General features: G+C 44.3%; 1 protein-coding gene across 1 annotated transcript; it reads left to right on the forward strand.

Annotated features, from left to right (window-relative positions):
• The first annotated feature begins 2,215 nt into the window (after nt 1–2,215).
• LOC129832216 (SUMO-activating enzyme subunit 1-like) lies at nt 2,216–18,051 on the forward strand. The gene is made up of 9 exons (XM_055896103.1): nt 2,216–2,437; nt 2,665–2,776; nt 3,172–3,345; nt 12,645–12,790; nt 12,895–12,997; nt 13,100–13,205; nt 14,869–15,013; nt 16,808–16,877; nt 17,617–18,051. The coding sequence occupies exons 1-9, from the start codon at nt 2,337–2,339 to the stop codon at nt 17,707–17,709; spliced, it is 1,050 nt and encodes a 349-aa protein (XP_055752078.1). The 5' UTR covers nt 2,216–2,336; the 3' UTR covers nt 17,710–18,051.
• Nucleotides 18,052–22,114: the final 4,063 nt, after the last annotated feature.

A 22,114-nucleotide genomic window follows, 5' to 3' on the forward strand; every position in this document is an offset into this window, starting at 1 on the left:
GAGTGCTACAGACTAAAATTTAACATGACTAGTGAGGATGAATTAACTGCGGTGGCAGGTGCGGTGAAGAACGCAGAGTTTGAGCCTCATTCAGATGGCGATAAAGATGTTTTTGGGGATGTTTTTGGGAGTGAGATTTTTGGAGAGAATGGATCCTTGCCTTCTGGGTGATTCATATGTGGTGTCAGGTTGGGTGGAGAAGAGTTTGGGGAATGGTGGGTCAGCGAAAGTGGAATCTTGTTTATTTTTTTGTATTTCTGCCATCCAGAGGAACGTGCACTCTGCACCACCTGACTGGGGAGAAGAACTGTGACTTGCTAACCTCTCCAGAGCAGGGTGCCATTGAAAGGAGTGATAACTGGAGTGGCGTTAAGTGTTGAGGAGGCTCAACTGAAGTTCAAGATTCCTGGTGTCTGTGACACCCACTGTTTGGTGCAACGGAGACCCCCGGTGGAGAGGGTGGTGAAACAGAGATGACACTGTCTGTACTTCTGAGTTTTGATGCAGAGTTTTTACCAGATAAAGGCAAGTTAGGATGTGTCAGTTATACCATGAGAGCTTTTGACCGGAACCCATTACTGGTTTAGGTTTCAAGCTTATGGTCATGTGACAGTAGTGTGTAGGAGGGATATTCCTAGATGTGAGAAGTGTGCAGGAGGACATAAGACAAAGGATTGTGTAGTATCGGTGAAAAAGGTTGTGTGTGTGTGTGGAAACAGTAGGGGTACCCATGGTGCTGGAGATCAGAGGTGTACCCTGAGAGAAAGGCAGGTTGAGGTTGCCAGGATCAGAGTAATGCAGGTGTCATATGCTGAGGCACTAAAGAGAATAGTAGAGGAAGATGAGTCCACCTTTACGGAAAAAGATTGCTGTCAAAGTGCAGTATAACGGCAGTATCAAATCAAATTTTATTAGTCACAGATGCATGGTTAGCAGATGTTATCGCGAGTGTAGCGAAATGCTTGTGCTTCTAGTTCAGACAGTGCCGCAATATCTAACAAGTAATATAACAATTCCACAACAACTACCTAATACACACAAATCTAAGTAAAGGGATTGAATAAGAATGTGTACATATAAATATATGGATGAGCAATGACCAAGTGGCATAGGCAAGATGCAATAGATGGTATAAAATACAGTATATACATATGGGATGAGTAATACAAGGTATGTGAACATCATTATTAAAGTGGCATTAATAAAGTGACTAGTGATCCATTTGTTAGAGTGGCCAATGACTTCAAGTCTGTATGTAGGCAGCAGCCTCTCTGTGTTATTGATGGCTGTTTAACAGTCTGATGGCCTTGTGATCGAAGCTATTTTTCAATTTCTCTCCCAGCTTTAGTGCAGCAGTACTGACCTCGCCTTCTGGATGGTAGTGGGTGAACAGGCAGTGGCTCGGGTGGTTGTTGTCCTTAATGATCTTTTTGACCTTCCTGTGACATCGGGTGCTGTAGGTGTCCTGGAGGGCAGGTAGTTTGCCCCCGGTGATGTGTTGTGCAGACCGCACCACCCTTTGGAGAGCCCTGCGGTTGTGGGTGGTGCATTTGCCGTACCAGGCGGTGATACAGCCCGACAGGATGATCTCAATTGTGCATCTATAACTGCAGTATGCTGCAAATACTGCGTCCAAAATAACAGTGATTTTGTAGTATAACAGCAGTTCAACTGCAGGACACTGCAGTTATTCTGCAATTACGGTGTCCAAAATACTACAGTCGACTGCAGTTACTGCACTTTTACTGCAGTTTCAAAACAGCAATATTTTTTGTAAGGGTGACGGATCCTAAGAGGATCCCTGTGAGTAGGACGAGGTCAATAGAGAGTGATAGGAATAACGTGCTTTGGTAAGGTTGTTTTTTTGGCGTACATGGCCATGGTGGTCAACTGTACCGCAGGAATGGAATGTAAATCACAGAGGATAGATGTTGTGGTGGCAGCTGCAGAGAAGTACTTGGGCGTACAAGATTGTACTGCAGAAGAGTTACAAGGTGTTTTGAACGACATTGTCCCGTACTCCCAGGCTGCTGGCCAGGTGCAGGATTAGATAGGACCAAAGTAGTGGAATAGTGATGATATTTTAATGGGTGGTAGGATAATTTTTTCATAAAGTGTAATGAATAGATACATAGTAGGCTGATACACAGCCAATACAGTAGATGGCGGCATGCACCTAGAACATTTGTTTGCGGACCGCCATAATACCAAAAAAGAAGAAGATAACGTCATCTTCCAGCGTCTGTTCAAATCAGCGATAGCGGTACCCTACCCGAATTTGAAAAGGGGCATATTAATCCCATTACTTTTAAACTAGACAAATAAACCAGTTTGAGATGATAGACATGATTGAGAAGGAGGATTCTATCATTAGCGAGGAAGAAGCTGCTCAGTATGACCGGCAGATCCGACTATGGGGTCTGGATGCACAAAAGAGGTAGCTATTAGCTAACCATCTAGCTAGCTTGAATTCGATCTGTTCGTTCTGGGTTAAAATGGGGTCCCACAGCAAGAATGGATTGGAAAACACTGAAAATGTTGATGTTTACATAATTGATCAATCTGCACGAGGCATGCCTATTTTGTCTTTAAGGCTTTCTACCCATTATTGTATGATGGCGCCACATAGCTAATTAAGGTTTTTGCCATCTGCTTCTGTTCCAGACTGCGGGGGTCTCGTGTGCTCCTGGTGGGGCTCAGGGGCCTGGGGGCTGAGGTGGCCAAAAATCTAATCCTGGCTGGAGTGAAGGGGCTGACCATGCTGGACCACGAACTGGTATATACCACCAAAACAAAGAGGGGTGGGGGTTGTAACAGAGTTAGGTCAGAACAGGTAACCTAAAGTAGCAGGTGTAAAATAAACACCTGAAACTAGATCCACTATATACTGGTCTTGTCGAGAAGGAAAAAACTGTTGGGGGAGGTACTCTTTTACACTGTCCAACCAATCCAGTAAATGTGGAGGAGGAGTTCAGATGGAGTTTTGCCTTGTTAACATCTAATAGCGGAAGTAGTGTCACAGGCTCTTTCCGTTCTTGGGGACTCGGCAGAGGCTAGGTGAGAGGGAACCTTCCCAAGTAGGATAATGGTTGGATAAACACTGAGAAAAGTGCAGGACAGTAGAAATTAATGCTACAAATTGCTAACTATGTCTGTTCCCTTGCTTCCCAGGTGACGGAGGAGTCATGCCGAGCCCAGTTCCTGATTCCAGTGAGTAATCAGGGCCAGAATCGAGCCCAGGCCTCCCTGGAGCGGGCCCAGTACCTCAACCCCATGGTAGAGGTGAAGGCAGACACAGACAGGGTGGAGACCAAACCAGACGAATTCTTCCTACAATTTGAGGCAGTGAGTACGGTAGTGCAGGACCGGCCTATTATCAAGATTACTTTTGTGCATCATTTTTTGTTACCTTAAATGGCCACTGGGTGTTGCATTTACACCATACTTCTTACCACATGTTGCTCTGGGCAAATCAAATCAAACATTTTTTGTCACATACACATATTTAGCAGATGTTATTGCGTGTGTAGCGAATGCTTGTTTTCCTAGCTCAAACTGGACAGTAGTATCTAACAATTCACAATAATACACAAATCTTAAAGTAAAATAATGGAATTAAAAAATATATAAATATTAGGATGAGCAATTTCAGAGTGGCATTGATTAAATACAGTGGAATAGAATACAGTATATACATATGAGATGAGTAAAGCAGTATGTAAACATTATTAGAGTGACTAGTGTTCCATTATTCAAGTGGCAAGTGATTTTATGTATATAGGGCAGCAGCCTCTAAGGTGCAGGGTTGAGTAGCTGGGTTGTACCCGCCTGGTGATGGCTATTTAACAGTCTGATGGCCTTGAGATAGAAGCTGTTTTTCAGTCTCTCGGTCCCAGCTTTGATGCACCTGTACTGACCTCGCCTTCTGGATGGTAGTGGGGTGAACAGGCAGTGGTTCGGGTGGTTGATGTCCTTGATGCTCTTTTTGGTACTTCCTGTGACATCGGGTGCTGTAGGTGTCCTGGAGGGCAGGCAGTGTGCCTCCAGTGATGCGTTGGGCAGACCGTATCACACTCTGCAGCAGACCAATGCTAGTATAGCACCTGTTTTGCACATGTTTTTTCCCCTTATTATTTTCTGCAGATAATTGAAGCCCTTTATCTGCTTCCCCAGACTCAGATGAACTCATGGACTTCATCAACTTTTATTTCTCTGCATCCAATATGAAGGAAGTTTAAGGTAGTTTCATGAGCCAATGCTAACTAGCATTAGCATTACCTCCTCCCTAGCATGCTAGCAGTTACCATAGACTTCCAGTAATTGCGCTAATGCTATTAAGCAACTTCCTTCAAACATAAAAATGGTATCCACAAGTTCATCTTACTGGAAGATGATAAAGGGCTTCATAATATGATGCATATAAGTATAATTTATACACTGACAGAGTGAGGGAATTGACAGGTGCCCGTAGGGGAAAGAATAGCATAAACATTAAAGACCCTCGAGTTTGGAGATAAATGCATTTATCTAACTTATGTCTGTACGGCTAACAAGTAGAAACTTAGCTTTCCTGTGGCGTTTGGTTCCAGACACACTGCAAAGCAAGCTGTCTGAAGTGCTCTGCTCTGAATCATGTAGTGGGGCGGGGGTTTGAAGAGACTCATCAGATGCTCAGGGATTTTCAAAGCGCAAACAAGCCGCTTCGCCAGTCTGACTGTGGTGGAGAAACGGCGGAAGCGTCCCGGGGGGAGTGCTAATGGAAGTTCAGGAGGAGGGGGAGGCAGAGTGGGCTGTACTTTAGACTGGAAGACTCTTTTATCTGCTAGCAACGGATCTGTCTTGTCTGTGTGGCGCAGCATTGGGAAACTGGAACTGGTTGAAATTTGCTGGAATACATGACAAGGGGCTGCTCTTTTTAGTCACTGTGTTTTGGACTGAGGGATTGATATGTCTGGATTATAACTTTGATCCCGAGAGAGTGTTTGCAGGTGTTTTTGTCTTATAGAGATCATTTGAGGCAACAATTCACACCCACAACAAACAAACTCACTCTCTCGTTTACTTCACTCAGCATACTGGTATACTCTCCCAATTCTCACTCATGTACTCTCATTGAGTCAATCATAACCACTCATTCTCTGCATGTCTATCACTTCACTTCTCCCTTCACCTCCTACCAGACCAATTCTCCGTTGTTAGGTTCCATTGTACAGATAAGCTATATACCCCCCCCCTTTCCTCGCTTCCTTCTTTTCACTCTCTCCCTCACCTCTCAAACAATCCAGCCCAGTGTCCCTCTTCACAAAGCCCTTGCCGGAGGCCATCGGGAGGAGGCGCCCGAGCTGCACGCCTCCTTCAAAGGGTGGGAGGCTCTGTGGACAAACAGTACGGCTGGCCAGGCTGTTAAAAAGCCCTGTCCCCTCCGGTCTGCCAGTGCCAGCAATCTCAGTTCCCACTGCCAATCCACTCTAATGAACTACACCAGCAGCAGTAGCCCAACATGTCCATCCAGGGTCTCTCTCAATGTTTGTTGCCAGTGCCACAGCAGAGGGCTTGCCTTTTTGTAGCTGGCAACTAAAGCCAATAGGACTTCCATAGTAGTCTGTAAGGGTTCCCCTTCCCCCATAAGACCTCCTTCCTATCGAGGTGTGGTTTAAGGAAGATTTCCGGTAGACTTTTCAATCATCAAGCATGCACCCAGCATTAATGATTAGTCTATCAATCTTCAAATCTAATTTTATTGGTCACATACACATGGTTAGCAGATGTTATTGGTCACATACACATGATTAGCAGATGTTATTGGTCACATACACATGATTAGCAGATGTTATTGGTCACATACACATGATTAGCAGATGTTATTGGTCACATACACATGATTAGCAGATGTTATTGGTCACATACACATGATTAGCAGATGTTATTGGTCACATACACATGATTAGCAGATGTTTTTGTGAGTGTAGTGAAATGCTTATGCTTCTAGATCCGATAGTGCAGCAGTATCTAACAGGTAATATCTAACAAAACATAATATCTAACAAATACCACAACAAAACCTAATATCTAACAAATTCCACCACAAACCTAATACACACAATGTAGTAAAGGAATGGGATAAGAATATATAAGTATAAAATATATGGATGAGCAGTGACAGAGCGGCTAAGATGCAATAGATAGTAAAGAATAGATGGTGAAGGATACAGTATATACAAATGAGATGAGTAATGCGAGATATGTAAACATTTTTGAAGTGGCATTATTAAAGTGACTAGTCTGTAGGTAGGCAGCAGCCTCTCTGTGCTAGTGGTGGCTGTTTAACTATCTGATGACTTTGAGATAGAACTGTTTTTCAATCTGTGTGTCCCAGCTTTGATACACCTGTACTGACTTTGCCTTTTGGATGGAAGCTGGGTGAACAGGTAGTGGCTTGGGTGGTTGTTGTCCTTGATGATCTTTTTTGCCTTCCTGTGATATCGGTGTTGTCGGTGATGCATTGTGCAGACCGCACCACCCTCTGGAGAGACCTGCGGTTGTGGGCGGTGCAGTTGCCGTACCAGGCGGTGATACAGCCCTACAGGATGCTCTCAATTGTGCACCTGTAAAAGTTAGTGAGGATTTTTGTTGACAAGCCACATTTTTTTTCAGCCTCCTGAGGTTGAAGAGGCGCTGTTGTGCCTTCTTCACCACACTGTCTGTGTGCGTGGAGCATTTCAGTTTGTCGGTGATATGTACACCGAGGAACTTAAAACTTCTCCACTGCTGTCCCGTCGACGTGGATGGGGGGCTGCTCCCTTTGCTGTTTCCTGAAGTCCACAATCATTTATTTTGTTTTGCTGACGTTGAGTGAGAGGTTATTTTCCTGACACCACAGTCCAAGGGCCCTCACCTCCTCCCTGTAGGCTGTCTTGTCGTTGTTGGTAATCAAGCCTACCACTGTAGTGTCGTCTGCAAACTTGTTGATTGAGTTTGAGGCATGCATGTCCACGCAGTCGTGGGTGAACAGGGAGTACAGGAGAGGGCTGAGAACGCACCCTTGTGGGGCCCCAGTGTTGAGGATCAGCGGAGTGGAGGTGGTGTTTCCTACCTTCACCACCTGGGGCGGCCCGTCTGGAAGTCCAGTTGCACAGGTTAGGGTCGAGACCCAGGGTCTTAATGATGAGTTTGGAGGGTACTATGGTGTTGAATGCTGAGCTGTAGTCAATGAACAGCATTCTTACATAGGTATTCCTCTTGTCCAGATGGGTTAGGGCAGTGTGCAGTATGATGGCGATTGCATCGTCTGTGGACATATTGGGGCGGTAAGCAAATTGGAGTGGGTCTAGGGTGACGGGTAGGGTGGAGGTGACATGATCCTTGACTAGTCTCTCAAAGCACTTCATGATGACAGTCATTTATTTCAGTTACTTTAGATTTCTTGGGAACAGGAACAATGGTGGCCATCTTGAAGTATGTGACGACAGCAGACTGGATAGGGATTGATTGAATATGTCCATAAACACACCAGCCAGCTCGTCTGCGCATGCTCTGAGGATGCGCCTAGGGTTGCCGTCTGGGCCGGCAGCCTTGTGAGGTTTAACACATTTAAATGTTTTACTCACGTCGGCCAAGGAGGAGGAAAGCCCACAGTCTTTGGTAGCGGGCCGTGTCGGTGGCACTGTATTGTCCTCAAAGCGCACAAAGAAGTTGTTTAATTTGTCTGGGAGCTAGACGTCAATGTCCGCGACTGGGCTGGTTTTCTTTTTGTATACCGTGATTGTCTGTAGACCCTCGTGTTTGAGCCGTTGAATTGCGACTCCACTTTGTCTCCGTACTGACGCTTTGCTTGGTTGATTGCCTTACGGAGGGAATAACTACACTGTTTGTATTCGGCCATGTTTCCAGTCGCCTTGCCATGATTTAAATGCGGTGGTATGTGCTTTCAGTTTTGCGTGAATGCTGCCATCAATCCACTGTTTCTGGTTAGGGAAGGTTTTAATTGTCCGATTGGTCAGACCAGCGTTGGATAGACCTAAGCACGAGCGCTTCCTGTTTTAGTTTATACCTATAGGAGGGGAGCAACAAGATGGAGTCATGGTCAGATTTGCCAAAAGGAGGGCGAAGGAGGGCATTGTAAGCATCGCGGAGTAGCAGTGGTTGAGTGTGTTACTCGCTCGTGTACTGCAATCGATATGCTGATAGAATCTATGTAGCCTTTTTCTCAGATTAGCTTTGTTAATCCCAGCTACAGTACATGCAGCCTCAGAATATATGGTTTCCAGTTTGTATAAAGTCCAGTGCAGTTCCTTGATGACCGTCTTGGTATCCGCATGCAGGGGGATATACACTGCTGTGACAATAACCAAGGAGAGTTCTCTTGGGAGATAATACGGTCGGCCGCCTTAATAATTGTGTGGAATTCTAGGTCAGGTGAACAAAAGGACTTGAGTTCTTGTATGTTGTTACAATTACACCATGAGTTGTTAATCATGAAACATACACCCCTCCCTTCTTCCCAGAGAGATGTTTGTTCCTGTCGGCGCGATGCACTGAATATCCCATTGGCTGTACGGACTCCGACAGCATGTCCCCAGCTAGCCATGTCTTCGTGAAACAGAGTATGTTACAATCCCGGATATCTCTTTAGAAAGCAACTCTTGCCCTAATTGAGTCGACTTTGTTAACTAGGGACTGGACATGAGTGCGTAATATACTCGGAAGCGGTGGGTGGTGTGCGCGCATCCGAAGCCTCACTAGAAGACCGCTCCAGCACCCTCTCCTCCGGCGGTGGTGTTTTGGGTCAGCCTCTAGAATCAGTTGAAATGACCTGGGAGGTGCAGACAAAGGATCCGCTTTGGGAAAGTCGTATTCCTGGTCGTTGTGCTGGTAAGTTGACGTCTCTCTGATATCCAATAGTTCTTCCCGGTTGTATGTAATAACACTTAAGGTTTTCTGGGCTTACAATGTAATAAATAATACATAAAAAAAAAAATACTGCACAGTTTCTGAAGGGCTTGAAGCGAAGTTGCCATCTCTATCAGCGCCATCTTGCGTTAGATGAGGGCATTAGCTGAGGGCATTGCAATTTAAAACAACTTCAAACATACAGTCACACGTCATTAAGCTGCCCTTGGAAAAACACTGGCGTGTGTAGTCAACTCGATGCTGGCACCTCCCAACATTGTGGTACTTTGTGTTCTGGGAGGGAACAGCGTGTACCACTCACCCATGTCAGCGATGCCACAGACAGATGCCAGTCAGCTGCCAGACAGCCCCTTATCTCTAGCCAAGTGTGGAGTGTGCTGGGTTTGGTCTGAAGGATAAGATGGACCCAGCCCAAGGGTCAGTTGTTTATTAAGGCTCATTTTCTTTTCCACACCCTGTTCAGATAAAACAAACTGGCCAAAACAAACTAGTTGATTCTTTGACTGAATAACAGATTTTGTTTACTTTAACATGGTTTGTGTCAGAAGGACGGGGTGTCTGTTGTAGAAGCTGGTGGGTGAGTTGTTCAAGGGGGTTAACTAAAGGAGTAGGTTGTTTAAGAATGGCTATGGTGGAATCTATCCAAAAGGTGTATGTGTGCGTGTAAATGCAGAGTTAGGCCTACTTGCTCATCATCAAGTACTTTGTCATCACATTCCCTGCAAGGTCTCTCAATGAACATGTACACTGTATAATTGGAATTGGAGAGCAGCCGCGGTCATCCCCCTCTTCAAAGGGGGAGACACTCTAGACCCAAACTGCTACAGACCTATATCTATCCTACCCTGCCTTCGAAAGCCAAGTTAACAAACAGATCACCGACCATTTCCCACCGTACCTTCTCCGTTATGCAATCTGGCTTCCGAGCTGGTCATGGGTGAACCTCAGCCACGCTCAAGGTCATATATGATATCATAACTGCCATCGATAAGAGACAATACTGTGCAGCCGTATTCATTGACCTGGCCAAGGCTTTCGACTTGACCTGGCCAAGGCTTTTGTCAATCACCACATTCTTATCGGCAGACTAAACAGCCTTGGTTTCTCAAATGACTTCCTCGCCTGGTTCACCAACTACTTCTCTGATAGAGTTCAGTGTGTCAAATCTGACAGCCTGTTGTCCGGACCTCTGGCAGTCTCTATGGGGGTGCCACAGGGTTCGATTCTCCGGCCGACTCTTCTCTGTATACATCAATGATGTTGCTCTTGCTGCTGGTGATTCTCTGATCCACCTCTACGCAGACGACACCATTCTGTATACTTCTGGCCCTTCTTTGGACACCGTGCTAACTAACCTCCAGACGAGCTTCAATGCCATACAACTCTCCTTCCGTGGCCTCCAACTGCTCTTAAATGCAAGTAAAACTAAATGCATGCTCTTCAACCGATCGCTGCCCGCACCTGCCCGCCCGTCCAGCATCACTACTCTGGATGGTTCTGACCTAGAATATGTGGACAACTACAAATACCTAGGTGTCTGGTTAGACTGTAAACTCTCCTTCCAGACTCACATTAAGCATCTACAATCCAAAATTAAGTCTAGAATCGGCTTCCTATTTCGCAACAAAGCATCCTTCTAACATTCTGCCAAACAAGCCCTCGTAAAACTGACTATCCTACCGATCCTCGACTTCGGCGATGTAATTTACAAAGTAGCCTCCAACACTCTACTCAGCAAATTGGATACAGTCTATCACAGTGCCAACCGTTTTGTCACCAAAGCCCCATATACTACCCACCACTGCGACCTGTACACTCTCGTTGGCAGGCCGTCGCTTCATACTCGTCGCCAAACCCACTGACTCCAGGTCATCTACAAGTCTTTATTAGGTAATGCCCCGCTTTATCTCAGTTCTCTGGTCACCATAGCAGCACCCACCCGCAGCACGCGCTCCAGCAGGTATATTTCACTGATCACCCCCAAAGCCAATTCCTCCTTTGGCCGCCTCTCCTTCCAGTTCTCTGCTGCCAATGACTGGAACAAACTGCAAAAATCTCTGAAGCTGGAAACACTTATCTCCCTCACTAGCTTCAAGCACCAGCTGTCTGAGCAGCTCACAGATCATTGCACCTGTACATAGCCCATCTGTAAATAGCCCATCCAACTACCTCATCCCCATACTGTATTTATTTATTTTTCTCCTTTGCACCCCAGTATCTCTACTTGCACATTCATCTTCTGCACATCTGTCACTCCAGTGTTTAATTGCTATATCATAATTACCTCGCCACAATGGCCTATTTTATTGCTCCTTATCTCACCTCATTTGCACACACTGTATATATACTTTTTTTCCTACTGTATTATTGACTGTATGTTTGTTTATTCCATGTGTAACTGTGTTGTATGTGTCGAACTGCTTTGCTTTATCTTGGCCAGGTCGCAGTTGTAAATGAGAACTTGTTCTCAACTAGCCTACCTGGTTAAATAAAAAATATTGTGGACATCCCTTCAAATTAGTGGATGCAGCTATTTCAGCCACACCTGTTGCTAACAGGTATATCAAATTGAGCAAACAACTATGCAATCTCTATAGACAAACTTTAGCAGTGGAATGGCCTTCCTGAAGAGCTCAGTGACTTTCAACTTTCACCGACATAGGATGCCACCTTTCCAACAAGTCAGTTCGTCAAATTTCTGCCCTGCTAGAATTGCCCCGGTCAACTGTAAGTGCTGTTATTGTAAAGTGGAAAGGTCTAGGAGCAACAACGGCTCAGCCGTGAAGTGGTAGGCCACACAAGCTCACGGAACGTGACCGCTGAAGCACATTGCGCGTAAAAATCGCCTGTCCTCAGTTGCAACACTCTACCGAGTTCCAAACTGCCTCTGGAAGCAATGTTAGCACAAGAACTGTTCTTGGGAGCTTCATGAAGTGGGTTTCCATGGCCGAGCAGACACACACACGCCTAAGATCACCATGCGCAGTGCCAAGCGTCGGCTGGAGTGGTGTAAAGCTCGCCGCCATTGGACTTTGGAGCAGTGGAAATGCGTTCTCTGGAGTGATGAATCGCTGACAAATCTGGGTTTGGCAGATGCCAGGAGAACGCTACCTGCCCCAATGCATAGTACCTACTGTAAAGTTTGGTGGAGGAGGAATAATGGTCTAGGGCTGTTTTTCATGGTTCGGGCTCGGCCCCTTAGTCCCAGTGAAGGGAAATCTTAACGCTACAGCATACAATGACATTCTAGTCGATTCTGTGCTTCCAATTTTTTTGCCAATAGTTTGGGGAAGACCCTTTCCTGTTTCAGCATGACAATGCCCCCTTGCACAAAGCGAGGTACATACAGAAATGGTTTGTTGAGATCGGCGTGGAAGAACTTGACTGGCCTGCACAGATCCCTGACCCCATCAAACGCTTTTGGGATGAATTGGAACTCTGAATATGAGCCAGGCCTAATCGCCAAACATCAGTGCCCAACCTGGATAATGCTCTTGTGGCTGGAGTCCCCACAGCAATATTCCAGCATCTAGTAGAAAGCCTTCCCAGAAGAGTGGAGGCTGTTATGACAGCAAAGGGGGTCCAACTCCATATTAATGCCCATGATTTTGGAATGAGATGTTTGACGAGCAGGTGTCCAGATACTTTTGGTCATGTAGTGTAGATAGCACCATGGGAGTTGTAGTTTTAGCTGCTCTCTCTGACTTTGTCCTGCCCTCCCTTGTTCCTCTCAGGTGTGTCTGACCGGCTGCTCCAGAGATCTGATGGTACGCGTGGACCAACTCTGTGTCCAGCACAACATCAAGGTCTTCTGTGGCGACGTCTTCGGTTACCACGGATACATGTTCTCCGACCTTGGCCAGGAGCACAACTATGTTGAGTGAGTGTTGTGTGTGTGATTGTCGTGTGTCTAATTTACTTGTCTTGATTATTCACCAGTTATACTTATGCTCATCTGTCCCTTGTTTTGATGCCCCTGTCCAGGGAGAAGCCCAAAGTAGTCAAGCCCAAAACAGAGGATTCCAATGATGGACCTGAGGCCAAAAAAACTAAGATTGTCCCCAATGAGACCACCATGATCAAAAAGGTGAGCGTTGTATAATAATATATAAATTAGAGTTATCCTCCTCCACATCTAATGATCTCATGTTCCTTTCCCTTTGGCGCTCTCTCTATCCCAACTGAACAGACGGCCTGCTTCTGCTCCTTGAAACTGGCTCTGGAAGTGGATTGGACCAATGAGAAGGCCAAGAGCAGCCTGAAGCACACCCCCGTGGACTACTTCCTGCTACATGGTACCTGCTCCTTCCACAAAGCCATTGGATATAAATATCTATCTGATAAAAGAGAGTTAGATCACTAATTGGCTGCCATCACGTCTTTTGTCTTCTGCCATACATAACAGTGAAGCTATAGATTGATGCCCTCTACACGTGAGCGCCTGCAGCTCCAATGATATCGCCCACCACCATACCCCCCCTTCCTGTTTTGGTTGTTGTAGTGTTGCACCCTGTTCCTTCTAGTCTGATTTGGTCCCTTAATAGCCTTCACCTGGTTTCATAGACCTTCTTAACATGGCTCTGTTTCCATCACAGGCTCTCCATGGCCAGTCGTGTGTGACTTTAGAACAGAGAAACAAACAGCTAGCCACCACCCACGACACTTCACCCGCAGGGCTGCGTACTCTAGCCCCTGTTGTTGGCTAATATTAAAATAACAGCCGGAAAGGAAAGAAGCTGTTCATTTGTTTGTTTTTGTCGTTTTCAGAGGTGTCTTACAGCATTTGGATTTCTATAATTATGTCTAGACGTAGTGGTATCTCTCGACTGAGCTGCTCTTGAGGAAGTCGTGCTTCCTCTGTTACAGCTCCTCTGAGGGTCAGGGGTGGGGGGTTAGCTTACTGTATTCAACCATAACACCTCTGGAGGAATGGAAGGCAGCACAGGGGTGGGGGCACAGGACTGTTTTCCCTCAACTTTGATTTAGTCAATGTATTTTGAATGTGTTGTTTTTGGTTCATCCCTGTTTGAATCTAATCAAGAATGTTCCAGACTACTCTCTTAAGACAATGTTTACTTTGCACAGATGTCTTTGTACACTTACATATTGTGCCAGGTTGAGATAATTCAATGGGTGAGAGAATATTTAGTTGAGGGTGATGATTCATGTGATGGTGATTTATGCATTTATTTTATTTTTTTGCGAGCGTGCGAGGTGTCATTCTAGTGGAAATAGCTGTGGGCGGACTGGGCTCTATGATGTGTTTGATGGACAGCTAAAGAGAGGAAGTTCTGACACCTGTTTTAAGACTGAGGGGAGTAGAGCTGCCAGGCTTAAAGGGGGGTTTAGAATCTAAAACGTCTCCGTTGCAACGGTACGTCCATCTCTCCCCTTTTTATTATTTCCCTTTTAGTAATATTCCGACTCCAAACCACATCCTGCTCATATTGACACATCTGCCCACTGTCTCACACAGGATGGGTGTAGTACTAGTGGCGCGTGCTGACAGGACAAGGACATGAGTCATAGATGTCTGATCACGGCCCTGTCAAACTGATCAAAAACTGCTCTTCATTCAAAGCCATTATCAGATGAAGAGGTTTGTTGGCGCAACACTTGTGGTGCGTTGATTGCCACTGTCAATCGTCTGTGGTACAACACAGATAAAGATCTGATTGCACACTGTTTCCACAAGATGATCAGTATGTAATTGGAAGTATTTCCATTTTTCTGTACTTTTGTTTTTGCCAGCCAGTGTCATTCCAGCAAGTGATAGAATCACAACTCCACCAACATTTCCTTAGTAACATATTCTGTGTCGTATGGAAACGTAGCTCAGTATATGAAGCAATGTAACCCATAAAATCAGAGCTTCCTCTGTGTCTTCTATGGTTTCCAGCACTTCTCCACCACTCTTTCTATTGTTCTCTCCATTTGTTCCTCTCTTCTTTCCCACAGTACTGCTGAAGTTCCGTACAGACAAAGGTCGCGACCCCCACCCAGAAAGCTTTGAGGCAGATGCCATGATCTTGAGACAGATCCGGGATGATGTCCTGGAGGCCATGGGGCTGAGTAGCGAGCTGCTACCTCACGACTTCGTCAGGTGACTGGCTCAATTCAACCCAGATTTCACCACGTGGTGCATCACTTGACAGCCGTTCACATATTAAGCTGGATTGTTAGTAATACAGTGCATTCGGAAAGTATTCAGACCCCTTGACTTTTTCCACATTTAGTTACGTTATCGCCTTATTCTAAAATGGAATAAATCAATCTACACACAATACCCCATAATGACAAAGCAAAAACAGTTTTTTTTTGCAAGTGTATTAAAAATAAAAACCTTCAATATAACATTTACATAAGTATTCAGACCCTTTACTCAGTACCATTGGCAGCAATTTCAGCCTGGAGTCTTCTTGGGTATGATGCTACAAGCTTGGCACACCTGTATTTGGGGAGTTTTTCCCATTCTTCTCTGCAGATCCTCTCAAGCTCTGTCAGGTTGGATGAGGAGCGTTGCTGCACAGTTATTTTTGGGTCTCTAGAGATGTTCGAACGGGTTCAAGTCCGGGCTCTGGCTGTGCCACTCAAGGACATTCAGAGACTTATCCCAAAGCCACTCCTGCGTAGTCTTGGCTGTGTGCTTAGGGTTGTTGTCCTCTTAGAAGGTGAACCTTCACCCCAGTCTGAGGACCTGAGCGCTCTGGAGCAGGTTTTCATCAAGGATCTCTCTGTACTTTGCTCTGTTAATCTTTCCCTTGATCCTGACTAATTTCCCAGTCCCTGCTGCTGAAAAACATCCCCACAGCATGATGCTGCCACCACCATGCTTCACCGTAGGGATGGTGCAAGGTTTCCTCCAGATGTGGCACTTGGCATTCAGGCCAAAGAGTTCAATCTTGGTTTCATCAGACCAGAGAATCTTGTTTCTCATGGTCAGTCCTTTAGGTGCCTTTTGGAAAACTCCAAGTGGGTTGTCATGTGCCTTTTACTGAGGAGTGGCTTCCGTCTGGCCACTACCATAAAGGCCTGATTGGTGGAGTGCTTCAGAGATGGTTGTCCCTCTGGCAGGTTCTCCCATCTCTACAGAGGAACTCTCGAGCTCTGTCAGAGTGACCATTGGGTTCTTGGTCACCTCCCTGACCAAGGCCCTTCTCCCCTGATTGCTCAGTTTGGCCGGGCGGCCAGCTCTAGGAGGAGTCTTGGTGGTGCCAAACTTCTTCCATTTTAAGAATGATGGAGGCCACTCTGTTCTTGGGGACCTTCAATGCTGCAGAAATGTTTTGGTACCCTTCCCCAGATCTGCACCTCGACACAATCCTGTCTCAGAGCTCTATGGACAATTCCTTTGACCTCATGGCTTGGTTTTTGCTCTGACATGCACTTTCAACTGTGAGACCTTATATAGACAGGTGTGTGCCTTTCCAAATCATGTCCAATCAATTGAATTTACCACAGGCGGACTCCACCCAAGTTGTAGAAACATCTTAAGGATGATTAATGGAAACTTGATGCACCTGAGCTCAATTTCGAGTCTCATAGCAAAGGGTCTGAATACTTTTGTAAATAAGGTTTTATTTTTTATAAATTGTTTTATTTTTTTCATTATGGGTTATTGTGTGTAGTTTGAGGGGGGGAAACTATTTATTCCATTTCAGAATAATAATGTGGAAAAAGTCAAGGGGTCTGAATACTTTCCGAATGCACCGTACGTTTGTAGGGGTTTTGCCAGTGGTGGTAGTTATTAGATGTATCAAAGATCATCTGTAACTGGCTGCTCCATTCTGAGCTATTTCAGTTTTCCAGAGTTAAGACAATTGTTAATTTGTCCTTATGAACTGGAGAGTTTGTTTCTGTTGGTGACACTCACGTTGTTGTTTTGGGTTGTCATCAGCTACTGCTTCTCTGAGATGGCCCCTGTGTGTGCTGTGGTGGGAGGAGTGCTGGGACAGGAGGTTGTCAAGGTTGGTTGGCATTTTTTTTTTTTTGTATTGACTTTGCATTAGTTTCTGTGACTTTAAATCATTCTTACTTTACTGTCCATCCTGGCTCTAAACTAGTGTCAACCATCACACTTCACAGACTGTCTGCACCACAGTTACTGTTGTGCAGCTTTCACTGGGGAGAAAGGTGCCATGTTATATTTTGGGGAGGTAGAAAGCTAAACACTTGACAGCAGGCCGCTCCACTTGATTCTGGGTCCAATCCAGAAATACCCACTGATATGTTTCAGACCTGTGGGGCTTTTGGGGAGATTGAGGCAGATGGTGTGGCTGTTTTGGATATGACATGAGTATTGGAGAATAAGGGAAGTGTCACAGTCCTACTTATGTTTGAGAGTTGAGGGAGCCAGGTGAGAAGAGGTAACGTCAGTCAGTACAGACGACAACCCTCTCAGCAGGATGATGGCACTGCGCCAGGCTGTCTGTCTCCACGATATGATGTAGTGATGAAACCGGATGAAACGGCCTGCAACCGGCCCGACATCTCACTTGGTGAAGTCAAGCGATCACACAACGGACAGTGCACCCGACGCTAACGCAATGGAGCGGACACTAGAAGACACCACATGTATGGAAAGCTGGTGAAGCTCCCACAGCAAAGCTATCCTTATCTATGGTGGGCTTAGTTTGAGAGATGGTCAGGTTGTGAGTGTGTGTTGTTGGCTGGTATTAGCATCTGTTTGTTTGTTTGTTTCTACAGGCTCTTTCCCAGAGAGACACACCGCACAAGAACTTCTTCTTCTTTGACGGTATGAAGGGCAGCGGGGTGGTGGACTACTTTGGCCCAAAGTGATCGACCATATTCCCACCAGAGGAGGGAGTGATGTGTGCATGGTACATTAAGGCCTACACTCACATACACAATAAGTTTTGTCGTTCTTTTTTCCAGTCAGACTATTTATCAATGTGTAACCATTCACCTCCAGCTGAACGTTCAACGAGTGTTTCAACAGGCGAAAAGGATTTGTCGTTATACACGATCTCCTTTTATACCTACCCACACAACACATAGACGGTGTTTGCAGCACACCTTCTGGAATTTCTAATTTTCTTGTTTGCTATTGTCAGACTGTCCGTTTTATGTTTCTAGCAGAGGTATTTTTACATTTTGTAATAAAAAATATTGTGAACAATTTTTTTTGCCTTTGATGGGTTATTTGGAAATGAAAAGTAGTGACATTTTGAATGACTCAATGGTTGACTAGCAGTGGATCATATATGTTCCAATGAGTGGATATATGGCCGTATGTGGGTGAAAGAGCAGGTATCAGTTCCCTGCAGCAGCAAAATACAGGGATTTTTTCCATTAGGTGGTTGGACCTGTAGAATTGGTCTGTAGGTATGTATATAGAGGGAGTGGGAACACCCTAGACTGAGTGTATGTACAGTACCAGTGAAAAGTTTGAACACACCTACTCATTCGAGGGTTTTTCTTTATTTTTACTATTTTTTACCTTGTGGAATAATAGTGAAGACATCAAAACTGAAATAACAGATATGGAATCAAATCAAATTGTATTTGTCACGTGCTGAATGCATTACTGTGAAATGCTTACAAGCCCTTAACCAACAATGCAGTTCAAGAAATAGTTAAGAAAATATTTACTAAATAAAGTATCATGTAGTAACCAAATGTTTTAAATCAAAATATATTTGAGATTCTTCAAAGCTACCCTTTGCCTTGATGACAGCTTTGCACACTGTTGACATTCTCTCAACCAGCTTCATGAGGTAGTCACCTGAAATGGATTTCAATTAACAGGTATGCCTTGTTAATTTGTGGAATTTCTTTCCTTCTTAATGTGTTTGAGCCAAGCAGTTGTGTTGTGACAAGTTAGGGTTGTTATACAGAAGATTTGGTAAAAGACCCAAGTCCATATTATGGCAAGAACAGCTCAAATAAGCAGAGAAACAACAGTCCACTACTTTAAGTGATAAAGACAAACCCTTAAATGAGTAGGTGTGTCAACTTGTTTGACTGGTACTGTACATCAGATAAATTAGTGGTGAGCTTTTGACACTGACACGTGACTGACTTCTCATTTACTGGTGCCCCGTATGGAGTCGAACTCACAACCTCAAGCGCCATGCTCTACCAACTGAGCCACATGGGACATCTCTAGGTATGCTGAACGTGGCACTGTTTTCTTGGCTGTGTAGACTACTATTCATTGCATTTAACGACCTTGCGAGGAATGACAACCTGTATGGTGAAACGTCAATGTAAATTATGCTTCTTCCCCAAAAAGTATTTTTGTCCTTGACCATAAAACTACATGCAGAGAAGTCTTTTCAAGTCAGAGGCACAAAACAGCATGAAATTCCACATAGTTTATCATGTTCGTTTGAGTATCTGTTTGTGATGTATTGAAGAGAGAACGGGGAGGGGAAAAGCACCTTGGTGGAAAATAAATGTATTGTTTTTCGCCTGCAGTGGGGATTCATGAAAAGGAAAACATCCAGAGCCTTGAAATGAAACCATGGCTGATTAAGCCCCATAAGGAGTCACTGCTCTTTTCCAGGGATTAGGAAAATGCAGGATTAATTACTGACATTGCTTTAAGCACCTCCTTTTAATTAAAGCAAATCTCTTATCTCCTCTCCCTGACCCCCCCCCCCCCCCCCATCCCCCACTCTCAAAAAAAGCTACCCCCTCCAGCACTGTGGTGTGGTCATTCATTTTGTAAAGACCCCCGACAGCAGCAAAGATCCAAGCGGTCATCCCAGACACCAATCACAATGGGGACCTCATTCTGCCACTGACACGGAGAGATTCAATTGGTTCATATGTGGCACAAAGTGCAGGTGAGGTCCTCTGGTCCAGATGTTGTCTGTTGACTCATTCCAACACGTCTTGACTGCGTGTTCAACGGGGGGGTCTTATTCATTATAAGTAGGTGTCATTCTTCTTGTTTTGGAAACAATGTGAAATCTAGGCCGTGTTTAGAACTATGAGAACAACAAAGCCTTCCAGAATAGAGAGGACATTGCCTACAGTACAACAATCTCCAAACATTCCCACATAATATCATTAGCAGCCAACATCAGAGCATTACACAAGTACATGTTTTAAGCTTGCCTTACTGTGTAGTTACTCAAGATGTCTCTGTGTTCATGTTATCTGGTAATCCCCGACATGTTCTCCATGTAGTGTTTCTGTTTGTCACGCCCCTCCAGTCCAGACCACCACACTGACCATCACACGCTAGCCACAGTTGAATCACAGTCCCCCATTCATCCACCACAAGGAATCAGGTGACTGACTACAAAGACTCATTGATGTGATAAGATCTTACCAGTATAATAAGTAGCAGAAACAGGAGACCAGTAAAAGAACATAACCTGAGATTGTTCTTTAATCCAGGGCCATGAGGATAAAGTACTTGTGAACCAACAAAAGTAATTGTATTATATTAACATTGCGCTGCCAAGGCTCACTATATTTATCACAGACGATCATATCATTCTATTAGAATCTTTATTTTGAAGGTCAAACGCAGCCCTTTTTATCTCGATATCAAATCACTTCTGGGTAACAATTAAGTACCTTACTCTAATTATTTTCAATTAAAATGGTCAGAAAGAAACAAATCACATCTTAGCAAAGAGCAATTTCTCAAGGAAATGTTTTGCTAGGACTGTCTGGGAGTGTTCTGAGTCGGGTGGGGACAACTGAAAACTAGGTGTTATTGGCAAGCAGGTTTGGAACTATTTTTCTTATTGATCTATTAACTAATTAACCGTCTGGTGATGTCACCTGGCAGGCAAAATATCCATTACACCAAAACAGGCAGACATTTCGGGCGGTCTTTTTAAACAGCTCTTAAACTAGAAGGGCATTATCACAATTTTCACAATTTCTGAGTATTATTCCAACCTCATAGTGTGGAAATATACATAAAACACAGAAAAATCAAATTTTTGACTGCACTGGGCCTTTAATAAAAATCATAACCTCTGATAATCTTACTCAAAAATACATGTCAGAACAAGTGAATAGATTTCAAATCTTTATTGTAAAAAAGGAAAAAATCTGTACAAAAAATTCATGTAGAAAGTTCATAATACAAAAAAAGAGTCAAAAATAGCACATTTTCACTGCATGAAACAGATTGAGATTACAAAAAAATGCGGAGCTACTTTACAGTACCTTCAGTAGCGCCGTCCCTCTGTGAGGGAGTGCATTGGAGAACGGAACCACAAGAAGTCACATAGTCGCCACAGGAAGTGGACCACGCCACAGCACACACCACAGGATGTCATGAGCCAGTCAGGAAATTAACTACACATGCTCAGAACGCTATGGGGACGCCCAGTCACTCACAGAAAAAAAAGTGGTTGGGTATTCTCACAGGTTCTTTGCGTACAAGTATAATTCCACTGCAAAAAGGGGCTCTTAAAAAAAAAAGCCCTGAACTGAAAACAAAGTAGACTGCAGTAATGTTAAGGCCATAAGTGATACAGTATGGCAACACACAGAAAATAGGATGATCACAGTTGTATCCATCATAACGTCTAATTCAGGTTTACATGGCAAGTTGGGACTGTGTTAACCTCTTGGGTTCAAGGTTAAACTGTTGGCTTCAGTGAAGGCTCAGTTTCTCCCACTGACATGCAAACGTTCTCAACCGATTTCCATCACTACATTGCTTGTTGTTGTGACCTCTTTCTAGACATTTAGACCAACTTTGTTCCCCATTGTAATGCTTTGGAATGATAGTGAGTAAGTTGGTTTACAGAAATGTTATGTGTTTCTTAAGGCCTGCTTTCCTGGACGCATTGAAATAAAACTTTATGTACAAACTGGTTATGACAAAAGCCATACTACGCCACTTTTAAATGGAATGCCTTGGCAAAGACATATATCAATGCTCTAACACAGTTGACGGTTCATCCTTCGTGTAACTGGGGATGAACTGACTTGGGTCCAGTTAGTTCAGTCTATTGTCAGATATTTATCTGTCAGCTTTTTCAATCCTCATTTTATTGGTTCTTGGCTTTTAAATATATTTTGAAATCATCTTTTATTAGGAATGAAAAGTAAACATAACTTAATTTTATCACACATTTTTTCAAAACAAAACAAAATGCTACAAAACGTGGCTACCGTCACGATAAATGAAGGTCTTCAGTTTCTTCTCCCAAACTACAATACATGTATCATACAATTAAGGGCAATTTGATCATCATTTGATCAC

The sequence above is a fragment of the Salvelinus fontinalis genome, chromosome 33 (assembly GCF_029448725.1).
Source record: "Salvelinus fontinalis isolate EN_2023a chromosome 33, ASM2944872v1, whole genome shotgun sequence".
Taxonomy (NCBI): Eukaryota; Metazoa; Chordata; class Actinopteri; order Salmoniformes; family Salmonidae; genus Salvelinus; species Salvelinus fontinalis.

Excerpts from the sequence above, each read along its gene's own strand:
- LOC129832216 (XM_055896103.1), top strand. The coding sequence starts at position 2,337 with ATGATAGACATGATTGAGAAGGAGGATTCTATCATTAGCGAGGAAGAA. Across the intron at positions 13,206-14,868 it reads GGACTACTTCCTGCTACATG|TACTGCTGAAGTTCCGTACA; the intron begins GTACCTGCTCCT and ends TCTTTCCCACAG. Across the intron at positions 15,014-16,807 it reads CTACCTCACGACTTCGTCAG|CTACTGCTTCTCTGAGATGG; the intron begins GTGACTGGCTCA and ends GGTTGTCATCAG.